Source organism: Larus michahellis, chromosome 5 (assembly GCF_964199755.1).
Source record: "Larus michahellis chromosome 5, bLarMic1.1, whole genome shotgun sequence".
Lineage (NCBI taxonomy): Eukaryota > Metazoa > Chordata > Aves > Charadriiformes > Laridae > Larus > Larus michahellis.
Genome location: NC_133900.1, coordinates 8,545,619 through 8,569,394, shown reverse-complemented (window position 1 = coordinate 8,569,394; position 23,776 = coordinate 8,545,619). Strand labels below are relative to the sequence as shown.

Genomic DNA, 23,776 nt, shown 5'->3' with positions numbered 1-23,776 from the left:
CGTTTGTTTGGGGAGAATCATCCCAGAGAACTGCAAACCACTGCAGATCCTGCAGGGTGGACGTAGCTTTAAAGGGAAGTTTTCAAGAAATGTTGAACTCCGGTGGGATTTTCAGACTGGCTGGGTGACGCACGTCATGCTAGCAGTAGCCACGTAGCTACGAAGATCCCGTTAGCCGCTTGGCTATGCTTCCAGAGGCTTAAATTCCTTACTATACATGACCACTAGGAACATAAACATCCTGAAGGTCTCAAAGGGTAAAGGGACTTCCAAAATGAGGACGCATTTGCTTTTAAAACTCTATCCTTCCCGTGTGGGCATTTGTTTACTGCAGAATTTAGCTTATGCAGTACACGCAGCTTTGAGTGCAGAAATGTTTGATGTTTCACTTCAAAGCTGTGCCTTTGGATGACCGAGGGTACATCCCACCCTCAGCTGGTGCGAATCCCTCCAGCCTGAGTGAAATCTGCAGTTGTGTTGATTTGTACGGGAGCTGATATTAAATATGGCCGCTTCCTCTCTGTTCCACAGGAGCCCGTGCTCCATAGCCACCACCGCCCTTGCCATCTATCCTAGACAATTAAAACGATTATGAAATTACCACAAAGCTTCTGGTTTCTCCTTGAGAATAACATACGCCTACGTGCTAGGATGGAGATTCACGGAAAAAGGACTGTCAGTGCTCCGGCTTCCAGCTGAAATGTAACCCGACCAGTCTCACTGGCGTGCCCAGCCAGTCTCAAGGATGGCTATCCAATATTGGGAATCCAATATTGGCTGATACCTTTATGTTGATATTTGAAACTCTGCCTGTCCATCGATCTAGCGCTTGCAATGAAAAAAACAATTACAAAACTTATGTACGAATGTGCTCCACCTCATCCCCTCAGCCATTCAATAATGGAATGGGATCAATGTTCCCTTTTAGGTCCTTTCCTCCTGCTCGTCCTTTGTCCCTTTCCAGCAATGGCTGGGAAGCCCAGGAATAGAGACAGGTCTCACATGTGAATCCTGTTCCTCTAAGGGGAACTTGTTTGCTGCCTTTAACAACTTTTTTCCTTGCTTCTGCACCTCTTAAATAAAATTTGCAAGAAAGGAGGAATTAATGCATGCAAAATAAACCAGGGGTATAGCTCAACCTCGTGCAAAACAAAGACGTGTTGGGAAATATATGGTGCAGGCATCCTGTTCTTGTAGAAACGTGCTGGCATATTTACTGCTCTTCTCCCTTCCTCTCTTGCATGAATGTTTCCCAGAAAAAAATGAATTTTGCTATTCTGTCTATTTCCATTGTGCTCCGAAAAATGCTGTACAGTTGCTCCAAGAGCAAACTCTCATAATTGGATCTAGATGGCAGCATGTTGTATTTCTGAATGTGTAAATGGGATGTCATGGCTGAGAAATGCAAAACTGTCAAGTGTCCATTTACTAATACCAAGTAGCTCTATGCTAGGCTGACCACAGAAATACCTCTTTCAGTTTCGAGTGTTTAATATATTTCACATCCTGACAGCCTCCTATTATGGATTACAGACTTTTCTTGTACCTTATGAGCCAGAGCCCCATTCACTGATAATGAATCCCAGAACGCGTGGGCCCTTAATGCAGCTGTTTGTGCAGCAGCACAAAAAGGAAGCTGGGAGTGAGATTTTTGTGTTGACAAAGCACTAATTTTAATAATGACAAATTGTTTCTCTAGAATTCAGCGCTATTCATATTCATGACCCTCCTGCTACTGAAGCAAAATCATTTATATGCCTGAAAATCGCTTTTTTTACTTTTACTCTATTTCCGCTCTGCACATCTTTCTATATTTTAGCATTCTTGACAGGATAATCAAATATTTTCCAAACATGATACCTCTAAAGAAAGCAACAAAGGCAGTGTTTGGAAAGAAACATTTTTGTCTTTGATTGAAGGGGAAAGAAAACTGTTGAATGGCGTTTTATTTCCCATGCCCATATTCATTAGAGTGTCTGTATTCCACCCAAAGTGCTCCCGGCGATGGGAGGGGAAGCTGCTGTCGATCAGTGGTGCTACGTGGCCTTGGGACAGCTCTGCAAATGTTGTAGGGTATCTATGTTGTTTTAACATTCCCTATTCAAAGAGCGAAATTGTTTCTCATTTACCCAGGAACGCTTTCTACTTTTGCATTATTTAGTTGGTACGATTAAATGAATTCTTTATTATTGACAGAAAAATCCTGTGCGTTGTTCCTTTCCCTATGAGAATCAAGTTGCTATGTCTGTTTTTTATTTTCTAATATCTACCCAAGTCTCACTTTTAAAATAAAGGCTAAATCATGACCACATTCCAACACAGCAACTGTTTCCTGTGTTATATACATCTTTGGTATCCCTGACAAGTCAGGTCCTATATGAAGAAAGCTAGTTAGGAAGTTCCACTCCATTAGTTTGTTGGTTTTTTTTTTTTTTTAAAGCCTGCAATTAAAAAAAAGTGGATTTTTTTTTTTTTTTTTTTTTTACTATTAGGGCATGCTTTCAGAGCCTGTGAAAAAATAACTGCTGCTGTTGATGACTTTATGCAATCAGTGCGTAGCTGCATTAGGGTGGAAAAACTAAATGGATTTTTTTATGTCTGTTCATTTGTCACACTTGTATAAGTGATCGGCAGTACATCTAATTGTGGCCAAGGTTTAATGACTTCTGTGAACGCGGTCCTACCAGTTACGTCTATGGGCTCCATGAAGTCTTTGCAGAAGTCTAGAGCAATTCAACCCTCCTGTTATAAGCACGTATTTTCTTTTTTAAGTGAAATTCATGATACAAGAATTTGTTTTGTTGCCACCTGTGTTTTCTCATTGAAAAGGCTTCCTTAGACTATAAACTTCCTCTAAAAAAATAATCAACCTATTCAGTTCAGACTCGACAATAAACCCCATTTAAAATCACACAAATGAAGAAGGTGAAAATGGATTTGGGTTAAGTCAGATTTGTACACCAACCATTTCTGACAGAATAACAAAAGCATCATCAAAGACACAGCTCTGAGAAGTCTCAGATGGTTTCGGTCTTCAGTTTTCAAAGATGATCACAGGAGTTTGTGTAAGGAGATAGCTATCAATAACCCTTTGCCTTGACGGTATATATCGCTCGCTCCTTGTTAATTCTGTCAAGCAACTACAAAATACTGGTCGAGGCTGTCGACCTCTTTAGTCATAATCCTCTGCAGATAAAAATCAGTTCAGCTTCAATTACTTTGTGCCGATGAAGAATGTGAGTATTCCTTGGCCATCGGTTTATGATACCAAATTACATCTGGCTGCATCTATAGAAAATCGTGAAGCTTTCTCTGTTACTGCACTGAAATAACGATAATTCTCCCTTACTGTTCTTAATGCTGCATATATTGTCCTGACAGTACTGCCACGGCAGCAGGAGGGCTGGCCTGAGCTGATGGGTGAATGACCACCGGGGGCCAGCACCAGGCCAAGGTCTTCTGCAGTGCCTTTGAATGGTGTCCCCTAGGACACCATGAGGCTTGCCTCACAAGCCTTGTATTTATCACAGCACGGAAAAAGGCAAAAATTATTCTAAATAATACACTCTGCCTCCCCTGTATACGTAGGTAAAGTAAAATTTTTGCTTTTGGGTCTGTGGAAGTGAAATAACAACAGCACCGATTGTTTGGGCCCCTGACTACAGAAGCGCCAGTCAGGATCCAGAGAGGGGGCAACGGAGCTGGTGAGGGGTCTGGAGAACAAGTCTTATGAGGAGCGGGTGAGGGAACTGGGGTTGTTCAGCCTGGAGAAAAGGAGGCTGAAGGGAGACCTCATACCTCTCTACAACTACCTGAAAGGAGGGCGTAGCGAGGTGACAAGTACCAAGTGATGGGATGAGGGGAAACAGCCTCAAGTTGTGTCAGGGGAGGTTTAGATTGGATATTAGGAGAAATTTCTTCACTGAAAGGGTTGTCAAGCATTGGAACGGACTGCCCGGGGAAGCTGTGGAGTCAGCATCCCGTGTGGGGGCATTGCTCACGCGTGTGTGTGGGGAGATGACAGATGATGTCGGAGGGCTCAGGCTGGAGCCATCACCATCAATCCGCCTGCAGGCTCTGCTGCTTTTGCCCTCCTCAAGCTTTCCTGCTCCTTGGCCTTATTTCTAGGGAAGGGTCAGCTCTGCTTTCTTATTTGTGCGTGCCTGTTGATAAATGCCTAATACCTAATTAAATAATGACATGTTTGAGTAGCATGTAGATATTGCACATAATCCAGGAGGGATCACTTTATAGCACAGATTAAATATCTCTGTAGCAAAACTAATTAGTTTTCCAGAATTTCCAAAATATCTTATGGGGCCTCTTATTTGTGTGAGTGGAAAATAGTCAGAAAATGTCTTCCCGTTTGACTTTTATTTTAATGGAAATAAACAGGGCTCTCATTACTTCGAAGAAATCTAAATACGTTGCTTATGTTTTAAGCAACATTAAACCTCAGTTATGCGGACCGCAGAGGATACGATGAGATCCAATTAAAGAGCGTTTGCTCTACTCGTGTAGTACCTGCATAGCTGTGATTCTTGGGTAAGAGGAGGAGACTCTGCCACTCAGGAATCTGTGAAAACAGCTAGACAGCATTCAACCAGGGGAGCCAGCAGTGGCCAGGCTGCCAAACAGCTAATCACAGTGGTAATAAATATTTATGAACGCTGTGTTTGAGCCAAGCTTTGTGCTTGACTTGAGTCTCTCCGCATAGACACTGCGGGTCACCGGGGAATGCTCCGTCAAATTTCCCTCCCCTGCAATGACCTGGGGTTAAATGAATGTCGTCCCCTCACAGCTTGGAGATGTCCCTTGGCTACTCTGGAAGGTTCCAGGGAAGACAATATTTCTAGGCAGGAAGAAACTAGTCCTGAAACGAATATGGACCTCAAGTTTGGTGACCTGACCATCTTAAGAAACAACGCATTAATACCCATAGAGGAATCCCGGTATTTCAGACCACAGTTCAATACACCGGGCCAAGATGCAACTGCTCTATTTGCTTCAGCAGGACTTCAGTAAGTTCAGTAAGAGCCTGCCCTAGTGACAGTGCTTTTATTTTTTTAAACTGGATCTTCAATCATTTTTCTCTCTGTTTACCCTTCCAATCAATGAGTTAAAACACAATCCTTTGAGCCGGCTGACCTTTGGGAGAAAAGTGCTCACGTATCTGCTAATGGCAAATAATGGTCAAAATGGTTATTAGTTTGGAAAAGCGTCCATAAATGGCTGTTTCTCTGACATTTATAGATACGCTTAAGTAAGATCTGGTTCTAACTGGTTTCTGAATGATGGAATGAATTATGTCTATTATCATTAATGTGGCACTTCATAGTCTCCGGGTAGAGGAAGGTAAAGTCTCCCAGAGCAATACTGACGTTCCCTGTGGAAATCACTGCCCAGGACCTTGTGCCGCACACAGAGTAGTACAGCAACTATGAATCATCCCGTTTAAACTGAGCCCTTTTATAAACACTGAACAAGAGTTTTCACCAGGATCCCTTCTCTCAGACTGCAAAGAAAGGAATGCCAGGCAAGTTGATATAGACTGGAGATGCAGGAAACGTACCATTTGTTTTTATAACTGTTCTACTGTCATGTTGCTATTTTAGCAGTTTTATGAAGAGCTGACTGCTCTATGTTACAGAGTATTCATAAATGATGATTAATTAATCCATTTTGGTGGCCTACTCTGAGCAAACAAACCTCAGAGTTAATTTAATTCTCCACTCTTGGTTTCAGAGGAAAAAAAAATACAGCATTTTCAGTTCACTAGAGGATATAATATTCTCAAATCAGCCACTTTCCAATTAATTTTGAATGGCGAACATAGCAAGGAAATTTTGTTCTTGTCCATTTACTTCTATTAAGGATTCATTTTCAATAATCAGAGAATTCTGAGTCAGCTCATTTTTACCTTAAAGGCTTGCTCCTGACAGTTTAATAAATTATTGTATGGTGTGTGCTTGAAGGTAACAGATTCTTTTTCTCTTTACCCAATAACCCTCTTGTTGACACCCAGTCATTTATTACTATTTCTGCCATCACCTAACTTGCTGGGAAGTAATTCTGATAAAGTACCAAAACACATGGTGTTGGAGTAGCAGCTTTCATAAAGAAGGAAAACGGCGTGAAAGAAAGAAAGAAAGGAGATGTGTTAGCCTTGTAGTATTTTCTTCATGCTTTGAGTTTCAAGCTAATTAGTTTCTAAATATGCTGCTGAAGGCTTGAGTTTCCATGGGATAATATTCTCTTGTACCAGCTCTTTGCAGCTGGGGTAGCCATGTGGGATGAAGGAGAAAAGAATGATTTACAAAGAGGGGAAAAAAGATTTGAAAGCCTGAGCAAGGTTGGAGTGGATTTAATCAAACACTTGGAGTTGGAAGATAAAAGTGGCTTCAAATTTTCCGTTTGTATTATAATATTTCTATCGTGTTATCAGTGCTCACAGGACTTCTAGTTGCAAAAGGAAATATCTTTAGGGGAAGGGGCGATTGTGCTGTAGATACAGGCACTTCTGTAGTGTGCTATCTTTCAAATGTGTATGGGTTGTATTGAACCTGAATACATGTTGTGGCAGGAAGAAAACAGAAGTGTTTATGATGCCCAGCGTGCGTGGGATGCAAGTCTTTTTCCGAATAAAGAGGAGATACTTCCCTTTTCCTCAGGCAAAAGCTAATGACTGAGTCCTGCAGTTACGCTCCCTGCCCCAGCAGCGCTGGCTGGATGCCCCTGGGACAGCAGCCCCCTGCTCCTCTCTACAGGGACGAGCATCTGGACACCGCCTTGTGCTTCGCTGTGACCTTCGCTTAGACGCAGTAAAATGGTTCTTTACATTCCTCTGGCAGGTTAATGGCCCCTGTACAAAGAAGAATAAGGCCCAACTCACCCTCTTTTTTCATTTCATTTGGTATGTTTGTGACCATTAAGATGAATTCTGACGTAGCTGCTTAATAGCAAAACCCCCTTTTAATTTGGCAGAACGAACATATCCCTCTTCCCGTGTTGGAGAGGGACAAGCCTGTCCCTACAGGCGATAGCCTGCTAATTATGGCTCAACGAGTATTGACATTTTTGTAGCGGGGAGGTCGCTTGCTTTCTTTTTCATGTTCCTGAAATATGCTGAGATGCTCTATTCACAGGGCCCTTAGTAGAACTGCGTTATGAATTACTTTTGGATTGCAGTGTATTTCCTACAATGCCCAAGGTTATTTTTTATTCTTTCTACAGCAATGCTCAGAGAAACAAAGCAAATAAAAAGAAAAATATTATTAACACTCGAGATGTTTCATAATAACACTCCCAAACCTCTTATGGAAGGTATAAATTAACCCCTCTCTGCATTTACTTTTCATATTTTGAAGCAATAATGTGTGATTCTCATCTGTTTTTGTGATGAGTGAGAGCAGGAAACAAGAACAAAATGTTCAAAGTATGGCACATGCGGGACGTGCGGAATCTAGATCTAACAGGCTGGAAAAGAACAATAACCCTTTAGTTACGGTGAGAGTTTAAAAATGTAAATGCATTTAAGTGGCCTTCAAAATGAAAAGTGTCCCATGACACCTACAAAGAATTTGCCGATCTCTGCAAGCGTGATCACGCCTTGTTCTAAGTTAGAATAATAATGTACCTTATTATGGACTGTCTGTAGCTCCTGAGTTGAGTTCAAAGTTACCTTTCAATCAGAAGTCTGATTCCACTCTCAACAACCAAATTCCCACAAAAGGAGCTAATCTGCCTGAATTTCATATGCCACATTTCATCTCAGGTTAAAGCTGCTTAGGGATGTTTGACTGAAGTAGGAAGAGGAGTTTAAAGAAGTGTTTAACTTTTCCCTCTTTCTGCTGCTTTTCTTTTTTTAACTTGAAAAATGGCTTGATCTGTGAGTTGCAAAGATGTCTTATTTTGCTGGCTTTGCGGACAAAACCCATTTTGTGCAGGGTATGCACGTGTCTCTAGATATTATGGGGTGATGCAGGTATAAATCTAGAGTAGAGAAATTTATATATATGAAAACAAAATGCAGGAATGGCTTCTGAAACTTCTTTATTATGGAACTATGAAAAGGAGACAGTGGGAGACTGAATTAAAACACTCCGTGAGAAGAAGGGGAAAGCAAGAGTTAGCCCAGCCAGGTTCATGTGTCTAACAAGGAGGAAAAGGAAGGAAGAATAGGCAAAGAGAAGCAACTCGTGAATTAAGACATGGGATATAAGTAAGAATCTGCTCCTTGGCAGAGATCTTCAATTTAACCACCTGTCTAGGGACATCTGCCCTTCTGGGTTCAGGCAACAGAAAATCTTAATTCACTGTGTCCAGCCGTGACCCAGGACAGGGGTCGGAATGTCTTGAGATGGTGGGGGTCTCATATTAGGTTTCCGACTGGCAAGTAAATCCAATTAAGTGACTCCTCAACTAAGCAAGTGGGTCTTGCCGGTTCTTCTCCAAGCCTGATGCTCTTATTTTTGCTTTAGTGTTCGGCTGAGGCGCCTTTTGTGCTGTCACTTGCTGGCTTAATAAAAAGCTCTCTGGTTTAAAGAGATTTTTTTTTTTTTTTTTAGGAGAAATTACTCTCTCCCTCTTGTTTGTAGGGGCGATAATATTTAGGGCTGTATTTATTAGCTTATCTGGGCTGTTAAATGTTTATGACTGTTCTTTATCGTCTGTGAAGCAGGGGAGTAAAGGAGAGGAGCTAGAAAACAGATACTGGAAGACCTTGCGCATGCTGAAGATGTGATATATAGAACAGTTTGTAAAAGCAGGCTTTAAATATGTCAGAGCATTTCTCAGGAGACTGAATGAAGGGCAACGGTCAGAGAACAGGGACTGAACCCTCTTAGTTTTGAGCCTGACACTTGGATGTGGAAAATCCTCCCTAAGTTTCAACTCCAACAGAGTTCCCTAACTTTTCTGATGAGAAACCTGCTTTTTGCCGCTGAAAGTATTTCAGTTTGGGAACTGTATGTTATGAACATTATTCTTTAATTCTAAATGTTCAGGGTTTACATTTGGAAGCAAAGCAAGGGATCTGCTCTGTTCATCCCATTTGCTTGCTCCACCTCATGCTCCGTCTTTGTTCACGCCAGCGGGTGATGTGACTGTGAGCGTCCCTTAGAAAATCTGTTGCTCTGATTGATACCAAAGGTCTCTTTCAAAAGAAACAAGGTACCTTAATGCAGGTTGATGTTAATGCCAATTAATTTGCCTTTCTCTACTGGGTATATCAAAGACAAGAGTGCACGTAAAGTTGGTTAGGGTTTGATGGGAAGGTATTTAAAAAATAAAAACGGGGGAAAGAAAAGGAATATGGCGCAGCACTGCTGCAGTGAACAAAGAGGAAGGGGGATTTTACAAATATGTTCTGGGAATGGATAAAGTTATTCTAAGGGCAATTAAGCTATGTAAATAATGAGAAGTAGAATGAGAAAAAAAATGCTGAAAATGACTGAAATGTTGAACCCCTTGAAATGCTATAAATTTTTTTTATAGTTATGTGACCCAATGAAGCAAACATTTTTTAAAAAGTACCTTTGAAAGCACCTCAAAGCACTGCAAAAAGGTTGTAAAGAACTGGCGAGGTTTAGGAAGAGAAAAGGAAATGATGCTGTTTGAAATGGCTTAAAAAGTAAATAAACTTATGAAAGTCTTAAGTTGACTTTGTTTTCCTGTTGAAGCAGTGGAATGCTGTACACCTGCAGGGAAACCTAAATATTTGCTCACAAGGGACTGGGTCGCTAGAATGCCGGTCAGAGCCAGAGAATTTTCTATCCCATTTGTGTAGCTGGCTAGTGTTATGTTCAGATTAAGGACACGGCACTCTTCTTGTCTGATGCTCTTTGGTATTAAATTCCTGGCTTTGAAGATATATCTTGAGTAGCAACATAATTCCTTGTTTTTAAGATCTAACTACAATTAAAACAGACATACATGCTGTTGCAGCGCAGTGGTAAGAATCGTATTCTTGTGGGAAGTTTTATTTTATTATCAAAATTAGATTAGGTACAAAAGCAGTTTTGTAAAACTTTTTTTACATTTTTGATTGAAGTTGTAGAGGTCTCTCTCTTTTTTTTGTCCTCTTCCCTTGCTTATTTCTACTGATTGTGGCGGTTTTGCTGCTTTATGTTAACCACTGCCGTGAAAGTGCTGACGCTATGACTTTTAGTTCTAATTTAGTCCTAATTAGAATTTAGTGAATAACTGATTTTTTTGATGTTGTTTGTCAAACCACAAAGTAAATAACATCCATGATAATAATGACATAACATCTAGCTTTGGTCTAGCAAGAGAGAAAAACATATTTTGGTTGAATGTTTCATTGCTTTTCTTGTATCAAATAGGAAAGGAAAAATCCAACAGCCAAAGTAACATCTCATTTTCCATCCCAAACCGTGTGCGTATTTCTTATTTGTAAATACATCTGAAGTTCCTTGTTATTGTTCTAAGCCTCCAAATGAATGAAACCCTTCAGAGAGGAGGCGGATTGATGCCGTTTGAAAGAGTTGCACTTATTTAGGTATATTTCAAACCCAGTCTGTTCGCTGAGACTTTTTCCACTAACTTTAATGAGCTTTGCTTTGAAGTGTTTACGCAAAGAATAACCCCAAACTCTAGACTTGAGCAGCCTCCTGCATTAGCCGGATCCTGGAAAGGTCTGGCTGGGATTCTTGTAACCCTCATTAAAACTCAGAGGAAAGTTGGTTTGATTTCTGTCTGTCTTGGTGGAATTTATCTCCTTCCTCTGCATACTACTAAATCATCTCTGCCAGACATGACTCATCTTTAGGATTCATAAATTAGAAAGCGAAAATATCTCTCTGAGCCATTGAGTATTCAGTAGAAGCTATTTAAAAAAACAACTCCATCGGAAGATCCCCTTGACAATCTCTCAGCAAACTCTTTACCCTAATGCAGTGTCACTGGGGCATTTTCTAATTTAACCATCTATGTGGTGTTGCTTCGTGGAAGTGCAAACATTTTTGGTATACGAGCTTAATATTTATTTATATTTGCTGAAATTGCTACCTCCAATCTGAGTAATGGAGAGGGTTTCTGTAAACCACTTGCTTGTCAAAGGCTCAGGAGGGGATAAAAGAGAATCTGCCAACAGCCTTCCTTGGTGGCACGTTCTAAAGTTAGGAAGGGCTAGCAGATATTCAGCTCTTGCCTTTTGCAAGGTTTAGTTGCAGGTTCCTCATCTGCAAAAACTTCATTATCTCCCACCTGCTCCCTGCTGAGGATGCTTTGTGAACTTCTCGCATGTGAAGTACATGGAATATACACTCACAGAAGAAAGCGCGTTGCAGTCCATGTAATGCGATGTCAATCATACTGCCCATCATTATCATTAAGAGAGTTGTGGTCTGACCCTAAATTAGTTGTAAATAAATTCTTCCTATTTGATACATTATTCCTATTTAGTAAATTTGCTTCCCCACATTTAATTATTCTTGAAATGTGCTTCGGTAATCAAACTAATTGAAAAAAATGTTTAATCAGAACTTGATTATTTAAATTGTGTTCCTACTTGCACTTGTTTGGGGGGATGGGATAAAAGATTATAAATGGCCGTCATAACAGCCTACGGAAACAGGAACTTCTCTGTGCCTTTACAACCCATCTTTGCTGCTAAGGTCCCGTTAAAAACACAACTACAAACCAAGTCACTGATCTGTGCCTGGAAACCCTGGTCTACATCCAGGCGAGGTGTTTTCCTGAAGAAAGCAGGATTGCAGTGCAGATGCCATGCCCATGCAATGAGAAGAACCATGAGCTATTACTTGTTTTTTAACTCTTCTGGGGGCTGTTCCAGTTCGATGTGATTGACCTGTTAAATGTATCGATGCCAATGCAGGGAGAGCGTTAGACCGCTGGCTATGGGGTTGAAAAGCAGGCAGAAGTCCTCCTAGAAGCTGGCGTTGACGTTGAATTTTGTTCTGTTGTGCCTCGGCTGCTATTCATGCTAAAGTTTATTCATCCACCTATTGTGCATCTGTGCCTCTTCGGAATAGCTGGTGTCACCACTTATTCACAGACTTTCAGATTTCTGTTTCTTCGCCTCTGACATCCAAAGTTAGAAGGCCAGAAATAGCTGACTTTCAGTTTGTTTTTAGACAGCTAAATAGCTGTAATCCACAGCAAAAGGTGGTGGCGTGCTGATTTTAATCAAGGCACAAACTAGATAGCTGCCTCTGAAAGAGAAGCCAGGAGCAAACAGACACTTGTGCAATGTGTGGGACACCAGCCTTCACCATAGCTGCTTTGGGAAGATGTCAGTGAATGGCACAGCTCACTTTAGTTTTTGTTATTAGCGATTATTTATGGGTCGGTTTGTTTTTATAAGCGAAGCGTATAGATTCCCAAGCATCTAAAGCCAAAATGTTGTTATATGTCACATCTAACTTGGAACTGTTGCCCAACTATTGTTAGGATCATCTACAGAAACATACCAATGTGAAAACTGGCAAAGGGAACAAAAAAAAACCTCCACAGAAACAAGACAGACGGGCAACGACCACAAATAAACCTGCTCAGAAACCCTCTTCTAACTTCTAGCCTACCTGATGATCAAGAAGGCACCTCATAAAATGGTAAGAGAGTGATCATCTACTGTAGTTGTAGAAAGGGCTCTGTGAAACCAGATATTCCTTTTTTTGTTTGGTGTTTTGTTGTTGCTTCTGTGCTTTGTCGAACCAGGCTGGGGTAACAAACAACACCACAGGGCAGATAACTAGCTATATAAGGAGATTTCTAACCCAATCCAGGACTCTGGAATGTGATCTTTTATGGTAGTAACACACATAATTTATATATAACTTCAGTTGTCATGGTAGCCTGGCAGTGCTGTGCGAGTGCACATGCATCCATTCTCTTTCTGCAAGCAGAAATAGTTTTATACCACCTTCACCCTCCAGAACAGGTTCCCCTTTCCTCTCGCTGTAGGAACATAACTCATGCCAATGCCGGTCACGTTATTCAAATTCAACTGGATTTCCAATTGGCCAGCGAAATACGCACTCTGTCGATCCTTTTAACAAGACACCGTGTATTTTATATACTAATCTGTAAACTTTTTCAAATTAACCACCAAAACACTACACCTTCTCTTACAATGAATAAAAGAAATGTCTTCCCATTTGTTCATTTGTGTGCTGTCCAAACTTGGTATTTAAAAAAAAGAAAAAAGGGTATATGAACATAGATGATTTTGTTTCCTACTCACACCAGTTTCCTTCTGAGGTAAGGCTAGATTTTTGCTTTTACTGTTGTCAGTCGGTGCATATTTCATAGGGTACTGTACCAACCTGACTTGAATGATGGTGAGGTTCCGCGGTATATCTTACTTCAGCTCACACATGATTAAATTATATTTCTTCCTGTCTGAATAAGCACTTATATTGGAACAGATTCATACTTAACTCAGAGTTAGGGAAGTGCATGTCAGTATTTCACTTGTGCTGCTTAGCTCAGTAAAATATCAGTTTTGATGAGGTAAAGGTAGAAAATCATAAAAATGGGAGAAGGGAATCAAACATTAACAGTATAGAACTGCTGTTCTTTTCAAATACCACCCAATAATACATATTGCGCTCTCAAGTTATTAGAACATAGCTTGGTCAAAACAATGACTTCATGTACTGAAGAAAATGAAAGAAAATCTTTTTTTTCCCCCCTTTTCTTTGGAAGATGGTCTTCTAGCTCTGTCATGAACATCGCAGGTGCATGATCAGGCCAGGCTGGATGGGGCTCTGAGCAACCTGATCTAGTGGGAAGTGTCCCCGCCCATGGCAGGGGGTTGGAACTAATGATCTTTAAGGTCCCTTCCAACCCAAACCATTCTATGATTACATCTGGAATGCTTCGCCTGCCATTACAAATTGCCTTCCTAGGCAAGGTCCTGTGCTGTATCACTCCTGAAACCTAAGAGGCAGATGGTAGAACTGCTTCTCTTAATATTCTCTGTGTCACGCTCAGCTGGGCACCAAGAGCACCTGTCTGTGCTGCAGGACCCACCCAGGGAGGGATGTGGTCCTTTCCTGGGGGAAGCAATTGGACCCAGCTGGGGGAAACCTCCTGTGGGGCCAGCATGAGTGCTACAGCTCCCAGAAGGAAGACGCTCCGGCACTTCCAAGGTTGGTCCTGCTTGGGAGCTGCCTGGAGAGCCCAGGTTAATGAGTTCTGGAGAGTAATACGTGGTGGCACAGGCCTATCTGATTTCATTCAGGGTTCAATAATAGCCTTGAAAATAATTTTTAGACTAACTGTAGAGCTACCCTTCCCCTTAGCGTCAGCCTGTCTTTGGAAAGAACATTTGGACACATTTGTTTAAAAGATCCAAAGGCTGAAATTGCTAATAAGCAACTGTGAGCTTTTGCCTTCTTGCTCATTTGCTGTGTCAGTAAGGAAGAAAAACCTGAAATTAAAGAAAAGATGAATTGTAAGGTAGGAAATCAGGGTGGCCTGAGCATGCTCAGAGGCTTGGGTGTGGTGATTGAGGAACTGGGGCTATTCTAAGCGTCTCTTATGGAGTAAGAATATACTCTGCTACAGACTGCTGCACTGCCTAAATCTTCAGGTAAGTGAAAGGTGCACAGGTATTGATCAAAGTATAGTAAAGCTAAGGATAAATTCCAGCAGCATCCCAAGACAGTGATGAGGCAAGTTACACTTAAGGAAACTACAGGAAGAAAAGCCAGCCTGGGAGAACTGCACGTAATGGAGAAGGGGGATAAAGAACAGGGATATTTTTTATTCTCAAATTAGATGTCATGTGTATGGTACAGAAAAATTCCGAACAGAAATGTCACGTTTCTTTAAGACGACTGAATCTTTGACTCGGATGCCAACTTAGCTCCCCAGCCAAAATTTTCACCTAATTATATAATACGAAAATCTATATTTAGGTCTCTAAATAAAAAGTGATCCGGATTTGGGAGTTAGCTCCACCTGAAGTTTCTTTAACTGCAGAGAAGTCAACGAGTACTGCAATTTAAAAGCACTGAAAATCAGGCCACCTGGCAAGACCCAGGACATTTATCTTGTGAGTAGTGCTGCTTGTTTGGGTGGAATGGGAAGAAGGGAAGACAATGGCAAAAAGATACTTGATATATGATTATTTTTTTGGTTCTTGTCCTTCTTCCTTCGACCTCTAGGCTGCTGTCTTAAATGGCACCACACTGTTGTTCACAGGCGAGAGAACTGTGACTTCAAAATACGGTATTTGCACTTAGGTAGCTTTCCTCCTTGGTCCTTGTGAAGCCCAACTGCACCTACGCACCCACCTACATCACGTTGTCATAGGTGTATATTAGCACAGCGCAGTTCAGACCGCTTTATTAGATAAGAGAAAATTTCGTGGTAGCTCTGCAAATTGCCCTTAAAATCTGTGTCGCTTTTGTTTAAACCATAAATATGTGTGTGTTTATACATACATAGGTTGGTTGTATACGCACACATACGTACAGTTAATGGTTCATGTAACGTTGACAGAAAAGAAGAAACGCAGCACTGAGCAAAGCAAAAATGTTCAATAGAAGGCTATGTACTGCTTGGGGTATTCTTTAGCTGCACAAAATCTATTTTTAAGAACCAGTGGTGGGGGAATGTATCAGGCCTGAGCTCTGAGGTTTCTATCGAGCTGTATCAGGCGTGCCTGAGGAGCCAAGCTTATGGAAAAAAGGAAAAGCGGGATAAGATCACCGAGTTTTTTCTGCCCTCACTGGTTCCTTTCAGTCTCAGTTAGACAAGTCAGCGCACTCTTCTCTCACGGGGACCCGGCTTCAGGTTGGGAAACAGCACAGAGCTGAAACTAATACATTTTCCAGTAACTTGTTGCATAGAGTTGTAGTTAGAAATTAGCGGAAGGCACTTTGCTCCTTTCCTCTTAAACTGCTTATTACCTCTGAGCAAGGGGTCTTGATTTTTATTTTCCAAACAAGGTCAAAGAAAACTGATCTCCATCCCTTCCTCCCTCCCTCCCTCCTCCCCGTTAGTCAAAAAATAGCAAAAGGAGGTACCTACGGGATTCAGGAGAATAGTGAGGAAGAGTTCACCTCCTCGGATACTTTTGTCGAGCTCCTGAGGACCCCCAGGATATTCCTTGTAAAAAATAGTATGGGTGAAAAGGCCACAGGTCTGTCGAGGGAGCACCTGAGAACAAAATAACAGCGCTGTTGTGACACTAAATTTTTCTGCAAATTTACCCTGGCACAGCCACCCGAATCCCTCCAGCAACTCAAAGAAATAAACCAGCAACCCTTTCTGCCTCTCCGCTCTGGCGTGCTTATTTATGGGCTCCTTTCTGCCTTCTGTACTCTGGTGGTAAGCAAGTGCGATCTGGCAGATGTGGAGATTTCCAGCTCTGAAAAGCTGCGACACACATGGGCTGAGCTTTCCTGCAGTCCCGCTTTATTCAGCTCAGACGCTCATAATAAGGGTTTGTTTCCTGGCATTTGGAAGAGGAGGAAAACAAAAAGCCAAACCTCTCTTCCCTTAGCAAGGTTAGTTTATTAGCAGATAAATAGTGCTTCCTGGCCATCTTCGCTATCTCAGGCAATTAATCTTACTGTTCTTGAGACACCAAATTTGTATTCGAGGCTGTGGACCACAAAAGACCTGTTGTTTTATACATTCCTCGGTCCTGAAAACCATACTGAGCCCCTCATTCCTGGTTGTGAAACGCGTTCAGGACCGGTGGGATGCTCGTGTGAGAGCAGCCTGAGGTTGGCTCCCTGTCCCCTCATAAATCAAGAGGCTGCGTGTCGGAAACCAGCCATCGCTGGCGTGCGAACACAAACTCATCTTGGAGAACAAGACGGTTTAGTTACATTACTAGCTAGGTACTGCGGTAGAGACAACAATTGTCAGGGCGTTTGGGTATTGGGTATTTCGTCTCCCTCCAGTCAGTGTTGTCGCTTTCCTACTCAGTTAAAGCAACAAATAACACCGACATTCAGCAGAGCATTTTAATACATGTGTAAATGCACAGCTGAAATGGAGTCTATTCCAGTAGTAACTGGACTCCGTGCAGTAACTTCTTGGTTTTGATTAAGACGTTCCTTTTGTCTTGTTTAGGGGATGGCAATTTTGACTTTACATGCAATATTCAGGTCAGCTGGGACTTTAGAGCATCCTGGGACCTGCCTTTGAAATACGTCTGACTTGTGCATATTCAGTTTCTGTGTTTCAACTATCTATAGGGTTGCAGCTGGCTGGTGAGACAGGCCAAATAATTTTATACCTTTTCCTGCCCTTCCCTCAGTGAAGTGTATATGTGAGGAACCTTTTCTCTCCTCGCACAAGCGTGTGGTCGGGAAGAGTCGGGCACGTGTCCGGTCCCTGGCTCTGGGAGTTTCGGAAGCAAAGTTTGGAAGGAAACCTGGGCCTCAGAGCAGTGTCACGCTTGCTGGAGGAGATTACTTACACCTGCTCACCTTCCCAGGTGGTGGATTTCTAATCCTTTCATGCATAAAGATGAACCTGAGCTCAAAACATAGGTCTTAGGCAGTTTAATGAATTTCAAAGTATGTGTCGATAGTTGATGGGACTATAAGTACATTTAGTTTCTGAGGATTATATTTGCAGTTGCCTGGGTTTGTGCGACTCTTTTTTTTTTATTAAAAAAAACCTGGCTGCATAACAAGTGCACTATTTTGGCATCCTTACAAATCCTCGATCACAGAGAATTTTAATGATTGCTGTAAAACTCGAAGCATTGGTAAAAATAGCGTATTTTTCAGTCACTTAAAGTACAATTGCTATGAAGCATGGAAATGCAGTGTACCATGATGCCATTGTGGATGAAGCCCCGTCTGTACCGTGCAGGTTTCAGGTGTGGGTATTCTTCTGTGCTGGTCACTCGGATGCGCCAGACTTTCTTCCAGGCCTCGTAGAGCTGGATGTGGACCGGGTAGACCCCGGAGTGGTGCGGAGCCACCGCGTACCCCATGTCAGTCGGTATGCCATGCTCCTGCAACACAGCAGAGGGGGGAATAGATTTAGGAACAGAAAAAGAAGGTGGAATTATTCAAAGCTTATTTTTTCTGCAGACGGCAGCATTGGGGAAGCTGTTGTCCTTCGACAGACTTGTACCTATTTGTATGTAGCACAAGCTAAAAATGGAGGGGAGGTGAGGGGAAGTGGAATTACAGTCTGATAACTGGAGAGTGATAAATAATCCTCTTGGATTACGTACACTGTTATATGGAATAGATTTGCCTGCCTATTCATTACATGTATTTTAATATGCATCCTACCTGTTTGGTTCTTTTTAAAGGTAATGCGGCAAGCTGATGCTGCATATTTACTAAGCTACCAAACAGCATTAGAGCAGTAAACAGATGGGGGGAAAAGAAAATGTTGCAGTGACATATGTGGGATTTTTTGCTTCCTATTTCTGAAATGATAGCAAGATTCCTTCCTGGTTTAATGAATAAATAAATAAATAAATAAATATCCCCCATAGGTTCTGACTTGGCTTATATTTTTTCCATGGTATTAAGGCAGCAGCAAAACAAGCTGGACTTTGACGGACATATTTTTCATTTCATAAATATTTATTCAGCTCCGTTTCTATGAGGAAATATGTGCATTTTCATGAATATAATCTATAGGTTATCTTGAAAATATCTTCCGCTGGCACAATGAGGTAGTTAATGTGCAGGCAGAAGGAATTAAGGAAGAAGCTTAACTGCGAGCGTGCTGGGCATGTTCCCTTCACTCCTGACGCTCTCTTGCCTTTGTTCTGCTCCTCATCCCTCCCGCTCCCGACTTAGCGTGGGCTGTCTGAAAACCCCATCTGATGATGAGGCCCGATAACCACATCTATAGACCGGGATATATTTAAAAGAGAGCAAATTATTTGAAGTGTAAGCTATACATGTGAAAATGAGGTAATTAGTTTCATCGGTTTGAGTGACTGTTCAGAAACGCATCCGGCGTTTATCAGCTCCTGGCAGAAAGAAATTTGCGTTCTGCCTCTTCTCCTGCCCAGGCTCAGTTCCAGCAGCAGTTCCAGAAAAAGCCCTTTTCAGCTCTCCCACGGCATCTCCAGGTTGCAGGGTGTCCTGCTGCTCTGGCTCTTGCCGCATCCCTTCCCGCGCTCCGGGGGTTTACTGAAATCATTTCACTCCCCATCGTACAGGATGCATCAACCGTTTTCTCTTCATATAAAACTGATGTTCAGAGCGCAATGGCTAAAATGTGAGATGATGACTTTTTTTTTTTTTTTTTGTCCTTCCTCTTGCCCACATTATCCAAGAACTGTTGATTACTTTAATTCCAGGAACAGCAGGTTGTGCTGGGCATTTTTGAGTACTTTGCAAGGAAAGGCTTTTGGTTCTTTGACAAAAATTAAGTTAAATCTGTGGGGAACACTTGTTCATACATCACCTAATGCAACCACTTAAAATTATCCATTCCTTATTAGTAAAGATCTTAGGTTGCTGTCCAGTCTTGAAAAAAAGAAACCCAAACTTACTATTTTGTAATCTACTGAGAGCAAAATGTAATTGCTGCATATTAATGTTGTTACCTAGCTGAAAGGCATGAGTCAGTTTAAGGGTGAAATGAGGAACAGATCTATAATAATAAGTGTTGAATCACTCTCCACTAATTTTTTGCCAAGGAAAAAGCTGTATCTAAAGGTTTCTGAAAAATCTGGCCATTTATTACTGAGGAGTCTATGATGCTCACACTGTAAAATACGTTGTGTTAACTTAAATATACTGTATTAACTTGAACCTGCAAACCTTCCCCAAACCTGTGTTAGGGAGTATACAGACAAAAGTGTCCTGAGCTAGATAATGAACACTGCTCTGCATGTCCAAAAGTAGGTACCTGGATGAATACATGCAAAATACTGTTTATCTGCTTACTATTTGCTGCTGGTATTGCCATAGCAACAGAATGGTGAAATGGTAATGTGCCATTCACAAATAAAATAAGGCATCTTTTCATAAGTTCTCAATATAAAAAGCTAATTAGCCTCTGAATAAGACCTGCACACTGCATAGTTCGTCACATAACCACATGTCAGTCACTCAGAAACCCAATATGACTTTTAGAAGAAACAACTGAGAAATAATCAGATTTTCTTTGGTCGGTTCCATGTTCAGTTTACTTGGGTAAATGAAATATTTTACTCTCTTAGTGGTTTCTGTTGCTCTGTTTCCATTTTTCCTCTCATTTTGTTATTAAATTTAGTTTGGGATTGAGAACTAATGTCTTAAAGGAGGAGTATACATTTGAATCTAAGCTGTTGGGCAAAATGGGAGAAGCCTGTAGTGAGTATATTTTCTTATATATTCTAAGGAACAATTTCCTACAAGATTTTATTAGGTTATTTTTATATTCAAGATTTCCACTGATTTATTTTTTTTATTTCAAAATTTGTTTATAAACTTTGGGTGTGTGTTCGTCCGGTTTGGAAAACTTCCGGCCCTTTTTGTTACGTTACGGTTGCAGTGTTACGGTCCTTCACACGCTTAAGCTGGGACCCCAGAGCCATTAATTTTCGGCAGGTTAAATTTGTATTCCTGTTTCACTTGTGCCTTAAGAGACTTTCAATTCTAACTTAATTGACAGCGGAAGCTGAAGCTGCAGCGGTGGATGCGTTCAATGTCAAAGGAGAATCAATGTTATAATCTGTTAGATGGGGGGGAGACAATTAAAACAGCTGTTGCATTTTTGGCAGAAAATTCCCTGAGAGTTGTCGTTATTTCCCATGCATTGGTTCGCATGATGGTGCCGTGGGAGAGCGGTCAGACTGTTTAAGGGCTGGACCAGACAAGAGGATGCTCTCCAGAAGCACACCTCACATCCTCCAGACAGCAGTGAGCAAGGGGGATGCGTGCTCAGAATACCTCAGGTTACCTCAAAGTAACCCTGCCTCCCATGCCTGCATCTGGCCCGCACATCTGGCCAGCGGCAGACAGATGCTTCAAACCAGGCCACCCTCCAAAGTTACCTCGTCCACAGCCCAGGCGTGGGACTGGTACTTCTACAGGTGAGCTGAAAGGCTGAAGCAATCTGCCAAGGCTGCTTATCTCTCTCAATTATCAGCTTCACTCCAGCAAGGGAAGATTTGCTTGAAACTAATAACCTCTCTTGACCTTCCTATTTGTGTAGAAAGGAGCTGTGTTTGCCGTGAGTCAGCAAGTGCTGTGTGTTTGCAAAAAAACCCTCGACTAAAGAAAGGGCAGGTAATGCAGAATGAGCACTGCCCTCCAGAAGGAGGTATATTCTCAACGAAGTTGCATTCCTACAGCAATTTTTCCATCAGCAGATGTTGGAAATTTGAATAAAAAACATCGTATGGAAGACTGACTATTTACATTAGCAGGATCTTGTCCAACAGAAAACCCCCAGTTTTTTATTGCATGAAATATTACATGTCCTCGTTAAAACACAGTAAGAAATAAAATGAAACAAATCCTAAAACTGTTTTAACACAACTGGCATTCTGGTTCTTAAAGATCACCGGTGATTTGTTTTACAGAAACACCTAGTATTGGCTAGTCAGAGAAAGAATAAAAAAGCAACCTTTTAATTTATTAAATCGTATGTCTACTGTAGATCTTTTCACACAATCAGTTGAACTGCAGCATTCCCTTTGGTGTACAGACTTTTATTAGATGAGAAAGTTAACACTACAACCTCAGATAAGTTTGCTAACCTTCTTGACTTTGTCCAACAGTAGATGATAGAGTAAATTTAGTACTTTTTAAGATGTTACCTTCCAACGTTAAAGATTTACGTAAGCTTTGCATATTTTTAGTACTGAGATATATTTTGTATATTGCTGCACATGGGTGAGATTTCCTGTAACTATAACTTTAACTGTAACTATAACTTTTCCTATAACTTTCCTTAGTAAAGTTTCTCTTATTTGGCAAATGAATTTGCTACCACCTTGCTTGTCAGCACTCACAAAAATGTTGTTATTTTATCCTTTACGGACACATGATTTTTGTTCTCAAGGTTTATGTTTCTGGATAATTTTTATTGAATAAATATTTCAGCTTTCAATTGCTTTTAGTTAAATTCTAAACTTTAAAATCTGCTTAAAAGCTCTCTAGCTAGACAATACGGTTTGGCAAATGAGAGGTGGCTGTCATTGAGATATAGGGCTCTGTGTGGTGGTATTTGCTTTCTCCGTTGTTTCTTTCATCTCTGTGGTGTCCTTCCTTGCCACGTGGCTGTACAACGCGCCAAGCAGAGAGTACAAGGGGTCTTAACGAAGCGGATTTGCTGGTGTCGGTATCAGATCCAGGACTGACAGGGACACGGGCAAAGCCAGCTTTTCACCAGTCTTGCATAGGAGTCTCCCAGATTTCACTACGACTCCTGTTCTAGGCATGCTTCACACTGTAGCAGACTACCGAGAGGCAGAGAAGATGTGAGATCTAAATCTTAGGTTTCTGAGGATGGGAAATGCAGAAAGGCAGTCCAGCGCTGAGGAAGCTATACATGACTAGGAAACGTGTAGACTCTGCATGTGCGTGGTACCAAATAAAGCTGAGAATGTAGAGGCAGCCTTAGAGATGTGCTGTCAAAGCACGCTCCTGGTGCGGACAAAAGCACTAATGAAGAAGGACCTTACGGTTAGGTAGAATAAATCTCATCCTGTCTGCAAAGGACAATGTCATCCTATATATGCAGAACATTTACAGAACATTTTCACAGGCAATCTCTAGAGGGCATCTCTCCTTCCCGACATTTACTACAGATATTAGTAATGCAACAAATTAGGCTTTCTCTTCATCACATGTAGCTACTTTGCCTTTGATATGTGGTCACTGGTCTTCATATTCTTGGTATTTAATTGGTATATTAAAAGATCGTGGTTTCTTTGTGGTTTGGGCAGCTCAAAAGCTTTAGGCAGAGGAAGTGCTAATGTGCATCTGTAGCTGGTTTATAAACCGGAGATTGAAGCCAAGGAGCGTTACTAGACAGGCTCTGAATTGATTTCTTTGTTTTGTATATGCGTATCTCCGAATTGATTTCTTTGTTTCGTGTTTATGTCTCTCTCTCTCACTTCCTCGTATCAGATCACAGCTACCTTTTTACAGTCGATGATAGTTTTTGCCCTATCTACCGTGCTTTGGGCACGTGTGCTCACAAATGAGCACAGAAGATAATCAGTAAGCAAACAAATTGAGGGGAAAAATTTGTTTTTTCCTAGCTAATCCAAAGCTACAAGCTTTGGATTAAATATATTCTACTTGGTTGTGTCAGATAAGGATGTACAAAAGGGAGGAGGAAGTATATCTTGTGATTAAAGGATGGCAGTGAAAAGTTGGTTTGTTTTATTTTTGGAATATGTACTATCAGAGACTTCTGCTTGGGCAATTTGTTTACCTCTGTGTATCAACTGCATTGCCCATAACCAAGGAGAATAATACTTGAGATATTATCAGTTTGCAAAATTTAATCCAAGGCTTAATCCACTGGTGTCTTTAAAGGATTTTGGGATCCTCTGATAGAAAAGAACCTTAGAAAACATGATCAAGTTAAACCCAACTGATAATCAAAATAAATGTAATTTGCCTTTTCCTTCGCCAGACTCTGGGGCATACCATCCATATTTACATAAATAAGATGACACTGGGATAGCAAAGTTCTGGGTAGACTGCAACTTACTTTACCACAGTTAACATCTCTGGCTCTTGTTCCCGTGAGGCTATCGTGAGCGCTCGAGAAGAGATTTGGCAGGGAGGGTGGTGGGAATGGGGCTATGGATGGGGGGAACTGAGGGGCCCATCGCTCAGGCACA

General features: G+C 41.4%; 1 protein-coding gene across 1 annotated transcript in view; it reads right to left on the bottom strand.

The window, feature by feature from the left end:
• The window catches only part of LOC141743899 (bifunctional heparan sulfate N-deacetylase/N-sulfotransferase 4), a 124,579-nt gene that overhangs the window by 23,224 nt on the left and 77,579 nt on the right, over positions 1-23,776 (bottom strand). Inside the window, exons 6-7 of the mRNA XM_074588944.1 lie at positions 17,786-17,971; positions 16,024-16,152 (exon numbers count right to left, since the gene is read on the bottom strand). Of these exons, the coding sequence (XP_074445045.1) occupies positions 16,024-16,152; positions 17,786-17,971 (315 nt within the window). The remainder of the gene's footprint in view (positions 1-16,023; positions 16,153-17,785; positions 17,972-23,776) is intronic.